The sequence below is a fragment of the Patiria miniata genome, unplaced genomic scaffold (genome assembly GCF_015706575.1).
Source record: "Patiria miniata isolate m_02_andy unplaced genomic scaffold, ASM1570657v1 HiC_scaffold_27, whole genome shotgun sequence".
NCBI lineage: Eukaryota > Metazoa > Echinodermata > Asteroidea > Valvatida > Asterinidae > Patiria > Patiria miniata.
This window is the reverse complement of record NW_024037066.1, coordinates 2730683-2737553: the sequence shown is the minus strand read 5'-3', so window position 1 is coordinate 2737553 and position 6871 is coordinate 2730683. Positions and strand designations below refer to the sequence as shown.

The window sequence follows — 6871 nt, the reverse complement described above, 5'->3', positions numbered from 1 at the left end:
AGTTTCATGTTTATAGTCGTCAAGTATGTTTGTGTGTGTTTATTTATTCGAATCAATGGGACGGGGCTTGTCGGTACGCATTGGCATCACTACAGTAATCGCCTTGAGTTTTCTCCATAACACCAAGGAGCAGATAATGAGAACGCACACAGCAAAGATCAAGATGCTTATGACGGTCCAGTGCGTGGTGTTTGCCCCCAAACACACCGTGTTGCGTTCCTGATTGGGTCTGTAGGTTGTGGCATTTGGTGGTGCTGTATCCGACAACGGTTGTCCGCTTATTCCTAGAGGAAAAGCGTAAGCAATGTGTTGTCCAAATCCGTAAACATAAGCGGCAAAGGCCGCATCAGAATTCACTGCTGAAATAACGTGCACCCCCGGACGCAACGGGGAGCGCATCACACAGAAATCGACAACCTCACCGCGAGAAGGATGCACCGTCACTAACTCCTTAGGTACGGAAAGTGGTCTACCGTCAACGATGATGTCCTCAGTAAATGAACAGCGTGACGTCACGGTAACGTAGCTTTGAACGGGTTTGAGCCCATCGGCAGTGACGTCATACGTTGAGAAAACCACTGCCGAGTCGCCGGCTCGTAGCCATTGGTTAATGGGTGTTACAAGGAGCATAGTAGGGTCACCTTTGACCCCGCCATCAGCGAACGCTCCCTGTGAATATTGGGCCACAATGATTGGTCGAGAACTAGTGACGTAACCACTCTCCAGTGAGTGCAGTTCGAAGGTGTAGAACTCGCCCGCACCCAGTTGTACAGTAAAATTACCGATGCTAGGCGCTGCGATTGTTACGGCGGTCTGTGGTTCGAATCCAATCAGTCTAAACTGATCCCCGGCCATTCTGGAGAGGAAGGTCGGAAGGATAAACTCTCTGCCCAGTCTGTTGGTTGGAGGTATGAACTCCACTAAATGATCACATGCCTCGATGTCGACTGGGATATTGGCGCACTTGCTGCCGGACATCACAGCAATTGGCCGGCTTGAAATCACGCGTGTTCCCGTCAGATCTCGTTGGCTCTGTAGTTGTATTGTCTCTAAACGAGACACTCTTATTTTCAGAGTTTCACCGATGTTGTAACTTACATTTTGATAAAATGTTGGCGCCATCAACAGCACTTCAACTGTTGTATTGTCAAACACTCCAATAATAAGAAACTCGCTCCACCTTTGATCGGATGGTAACAAATTTGACACATTTGTTGATATCACTTGGTATTCCACGCCCAGATATCTTGTTGGTAATGCGGTGAATCCATCCATGGAATTTGCACTCGCCGTGTTCAATCCATACACGGTAATATCGGCTGATGAATCAATCAGTATTCCGTTCTTGTAGTGATCGGTACCAATGTTCACTGCTTCCGTGGGAATCTCCACACGCACCGCTTCCAGTTTTAAAACTTCAAACGATTGGCTAAAATTCAGCCCAGGACACGTGACTGTGACGTTTGATGACGTGTGTGGATTTCCACCAATCACAAGCTTGGGAGGAAACTTAGACTCAACATTCTCCATGAAACCAACGATGAACTGGTTCCCTGGTGTACCTATATAAAACACGAAAAGGGTTTTGCTACATTGGTATTTCATATACAAGCATGAATATTAATTCCATTTAAAAAAAAAGATACTGGGCATCTGCTAAATGATTTAATTGAAAAAAAAATGGCTTAAAATTCAAGTCAATTATAGAAAATGTTCATGGCTATTGGTTTCTCGAATCAAACTTACCAGTTATCACATGTAGGCCAGAGAGACACACAATCATTAGAAGCATTGTTTTCATCCGTTGTTGGCTAAGGACATCCATGTTGCAGTAATCATCAACTACTTCAAAGTGAGCCTCACACTAAAATGAATTCTGACCAGCCCAGCTAGACATATGAACTTATGTGAGGCAACTTATTCTAGTAAGAGCGTGTAAGAAAATGACGAACGTCCTAAATCTTAAGAGCTTATGCTCTCAGCCAGTGTAGGCCTATACACTCAGATGCTTAAAGTTGAAATCCAAGAAACCTGATTCGCAGTTTCGTGAAATACTAAACTCCTGTATTCAGAAAACGTCCCTCGAAGTGTCAAAATACACCCAGACTCATTCAACAACTCGATAGACAACGTCAAAGGGGACAATGCATTATTTATCAAATTTCGAAAGTGATACATCAAGAACAATTCACTATTTTAAACAAGAAACTCATTGTTCGCGCGCTAAACGATGTTGGTGGTCCTACCGTTTCGAAAACAAAATTTGTGCATGCAGATGGCAATAGAATCGTTTGAACTGTTGTGTTCATGAAAAGCTTAGTATAAAAAAAACCCACAATTTGTTTGTTTTCCATTCGTATTATATCGGATGTTGCTTCTTCGTCAGTAGCAACGGGAACCGCGCCACAGCATAGAAACAAATGATGTCACACTTTATGATTTTGATTCTTCGGTCACAAAAAAAAGGTTGTGACGTCGTGGGGCGCTATACGCCAAAGTGAATACGCGCGCGTTAAGAATCCAAAACAAAACATCGAACAGGTGATACGCGCGCTCAATCAACATTCACAATATTTCAGTAACACACAAGAACTGTATTCATGGTAATTTCCCATTCACATTGCTGGTCTGAGAAAACTGCAAAGCCCAAATACCTGCAATAGGTCCCACGCCTCCAAGTGACATCAAGTTTCACTTTCAGCTCAACTGATGCATTTTTGGTCGACATTTTGAATCGTAAACTTTCGTCATGACGTCAGCTAAACAAGATGGCGCCATGAATGCGTGGACGGTGTATGATCACATAGATGAATGCAGAGGCAAAGTTGCTCTCAAAGGTACGATTAACTGATACAGAGAGATGAAAACAAGTGTCCAAACACTCTTTTGTGTAGGCCTAAATCTGAATCATTAGAACTTGAAATTAATCGTTGCCTGCTGAGGGCTACTTTAATGTTCAGTAAGTTGATAATGAAAGAAGATTCTATATTTTTTTATAAAAAAAGTTTAATTTGTTATTCTCACTTTTTATGTTAGAGCGTGATCATCGTGCGTATTATGAGAGCTCCCAGGTTGACAAACAGTTTAATGAGGTGGAGATTGCAGCACTAAGACAGAATAACAAGGACAAGAGGGTTAATCTCGCTCAGCAGACGTTTCATGTAAGAAAAACTAATGGCCATTTGCAAAGAGCGCCCTCGCCCAAGACACTGGGGTTAGTTTTAGTCTGTCCGAGGCAGGGTGCTATTGTTCCAACTTTTATTAATGTTTTGCTTTAGTTTGTGCACTGCCTGTTTCTTTGTCCTTTCTTAATCTTTTGGTTTTGTTTCCAGGGCGACGAGCGGGTTATCAACGAAGCGCTCGAGTCACACAGAGATGAAAATCTGGCTCTCCGGAGGAAGACGGCAGAGGTACGAATGCAAACCTTTACAATTTATCTTTGTGGTGCTAAGTATTTAGTCATTTCCTTACGTTCGCGGTACGGTATGCGGTTGAGTCAACATCGACTTTTCATCCTAAAGACCAATTTGGTTTTTGTTTGTTTTTGTTTTCAACTTAAGGAAGCCATCTCCGAGATGGATCAGAAGATGTGTGAGAAGGAGAAACAGCTGAATTCCCTGAGAGAACAACGCGAGAAACGAGAAAATCGCATCAAGGAGCTGGAAACGGCATTGGCACGACTTGACCTCCTGGCTAAGAACAGCGACAACAACTATGCGCAATACGATCTCAAAGTAAGAAGAGTTACTAATGCACGAATAAAGACGTTCATTCGAAATTATCATTTACTAAAATAAATGACGATAGAATTACAAATAGATTATGAATGTCTTGAAGTAAATACTACTGGGAATATATACATGGGAAATGATGGAGAAATATATATATTTTTTGTTATCCTTTTCTCCTGCAGACAATTCGTATGGTAGAGAACAACCTTGACAAGGCAAGAATCAAACATGAAACAGCAAGGAAGCTACAGCAGACTTACATAGAGATTGTGAGATGTCTTGAAGAGGTACGTACAAATATGATCATAGTAGGACCACGGCGTAAGGATGAAATCTTAAGCAATACGAAGATGATGATGCATCTTCTTTTTTTTTTCTATTGAACAAAGGAACGTCTTAGCCTTCCTAAAAAGCTGAAAGCGCTAGAGGGCGCCCTTGAAGAGCAGCGTCATGAGTTGAGGGAGTTGACGGGGATCAGCCAGGATGCACGAATCAAACGAGACCAGGCCAAGGTATGAACAAGTTTATAGAGTTAAGCAATTGACTTGCCATATAAATGACCAGTCAAACAACAAACAGGAATTTATTTACAGTATTTTTCAACCAAAAATGGACATTGAATTATCTGGGATAAGTATGAAGTGAGAGTTATTTTCTAAGATGTTGTAAATCTCACAGGCGGAGCTAAGCGTCTTGGAGCAGACAATGATCGAAGCAAAGCGGTCACGTGATCGTACACTGACCCGGATGAAGAAGCAGGCGGAGAAACAAAAGGAAATGGCGGACAAGATTGAGAAGCGAGCGCGCGCAACACTTCAAACAGACGACCCATCGCAAGGTATAGACAAACTGATATTCTCGTGAGACAACTTTGTAAGACAGAACAAAAAATCTATGAGACAACTTAGTCAGAACAAGAAACTAACACTGAACGGCGGTCGTGTGCTAATTGAAGGTTTAACTTTGTTGTCATGGTTACATAGAAAGCAAACGTCAGTCACAGATGGATGAGGATAACTGGGTCAAGGTCACGACATATGAGGAGGCATTCAAGCGAATCCAAGAGGCAACAGGCGTGTCCAGTATCGAGGTATGACATTTGAACCCCAAAACTATAAAATGCTACAGGTCTTTCTTGCCCATGATCTTTTCTGTTGGCATCAGCTTATATCCACTGATTAAAGTGAATTATTGATCCCTTTGACAGGAAATTGAGGCCCGCTTCATGAATCAGGGAGGCACATATGAGCATCTTTTGGCTCAGAAACGCACCTCGGAGAAACAGCGGAAATGGCTGAGCGAACAAAAACGGCAACTGACGCAACACTACGAAGCAATGAAGTACAGCGGAGAGAGTAAAATGTCCCAGTAAGTCGTCTGTCTGTCCTTCACACTTTGTGTCTATTTATTTGTATGCTTGTTAAATCATCAACGTTTACTCTTTCCTTTGTGGTTGATGACTTATAGAGGCCAGCAAATGCTTGAGAAGATGCAGGAACATCTCGGTAAGACGGAGCAAAGACGCGACTTGTTACGCAACAGCGTGCATAGGAACCACATGGTTACCACTGACGTCAAGAATGGAATCCGTCATCTCTACGACACCCTGAAGGATATCAAACTCAAGCCAGTAAATCAAATCTCTTGGTTTTCTTTTCTAAAGCAATGTCATTTCAGTGATTTGTTTACCAAAGTTAATTGTAAAAGTGTAAATTTAGTGTTAAGTGTAAATTCATCGGTTTACATAAATTCAAAGAATTCGAGCGGAAACTGTTTTGTGTTTTATATGATTATTTTTGGGTCTTTCTAAAAGAATATTTTCCGATGCTCTTTTACAGCCGATGAAGAACAATGCCAACCCAGATGATTATCTGGACCAACTTCAAATATGCGAAAACAAACTGCAGAAGTTGATGACGCAGGCAAATGTTCGAGACAGTGCGTCGTTCAAGAAAATCATGAACAGCACGGAGGTAAAAATTAATTTGACAAAAGAACGACGACTGTGACATTTATGACAATGGCGGTATAGTATGATGGCGACTATTATGGCGACAATGTCAGGATTCAACAGTAAACCTCTCAAGGAAGACAAACATGCGTTTAAGAAATACAATAATCTACTTTTTACGCTATTTATTATGTTTTTTAACTTTCCTCCAGTTCCATGAGTTCATGGAAAATAGGCAGAAGACTGAAAACCTGCGAGTTCGTTTGGACGAGCCGGATTCTTACGACTCAGGTACAGTTGATGAGAATAAGCCTCTGTACCGATGACGTCACACTTTGTTTACGTGTGTGCTTTCCTATGGTGCTCAGTGGACCGTGGTCCCCCACTGGCTCCATAGGAAAGTGCATCTGTAAACAAAGTGAGACGTCATCAGTACAGAGGCTTATTAGGCCTATGTTAACTGGGATAACTCTTACCCCATTCATGCCTAATTTATGTTAAATATACGTGCAAAGAAATGCTATGAAAACATACATTTTTTACCTTTTGCAGGAGTTTAGATGATATGTCTTCGTAGACAAGTCTTTATAAAGACAAATAAATGACTAATATATTGAAGGATAAGATCAGTGGCGAAAACATGGCACCGCGGGAATTAATTCACGCGACGCACGCGTAGCAAATAGCGCCATCTTGGTAATGCACGCCCTAAAAGACACAGGCATTTACAAAGCGGACACTAAAATCTAACGCAGTAAAATGATTTGAAATCCGCAGATGACTTTGGATATGACAGCCAGGATAACGAAGACATGATGACCAATGCTGACATCAAACGAGAAGGACAGATGCTCATGGACCAGAAGAAAAACAAGAAAAGGGCCAGAGGACGCCGAAAGAAATAAAGGAAACACCCAAAATATAACTACTGGTCATAAAATGCAACAGACCTACACGGGTTTACTTTGACTGTTTGGGAACACGGTACAAAGCGTTAAGGAGCTTGGTGTAGGCCTAAAATCTAAAAAAAAAAAAAAACCCACTATTCCAGTAATAAGCTTAATTGTCTCGACACTCCTGTTGTGATCTGTTTTTAACCGATCAGTAAAACAAATGCTCATGTTAACCCACTACTTTTTGTGATGTGCAATCAAGACATTTCGAAACAAAAAAAGGGCTCGCTCTATAC

General features: G+C 41.6%; 2 protein-coding genes across 2 annotated transcripts; one reads left to right on the top strand and one right to left on the bottom strand.

Annotated features, from left to right (window-relative positions):
- Positions 1-39: 39 nt before the first annotated feature.
- Positions 40-1920, bottom strand: LOC119734563 (IgGFc-binding protein-like). Its single transcript, XM_038208097.1, has 2 exons — positions 1747-1920; positions 40-1562 (listed from the first exon to the last, which is right to left on the bottom strand). The coding sequence occupies exons 1-2, from the start codon at positions 1823-1825 to the stop codon at positions 40-42; spliced, it is 1602 nt and encodes a 533-aa protein (XP_038064025.1). The 5' UTR covers positions 1826-1920.
- Positions 1921-2602: 682 nt separating this feature from the next.
- On the top strand, positions 2603-6709 carry LOC119734227 (coiled-coil domain-containing protein 151-like). Its single transcript, XM_038207598.1, has 13 exons — positions 2603-2837; positions 3037-3161; positions 3333-3410; positions 3561-3734; positions 3914-4018; positions 4121-4243; positions 4410-4569; positions 4715-4821; positions 4939-5099; positions 5199-5361; positions 5570-5704; positions 5895-5973; positions 6460-6709. The coding sequence occupies exons 1-13, from the start codon at positions 2750-2752 to the stop codon at positions 6585-6587; spliced, it is 1626 nt and encodes a 541-aa protein (XP_038063526.1). The 5' UTR covers positions 2603-2749; the 3' UTR covers positions 6588-6709.
- Positions 6710-6871: the final 162 nt, after the last annotated feature.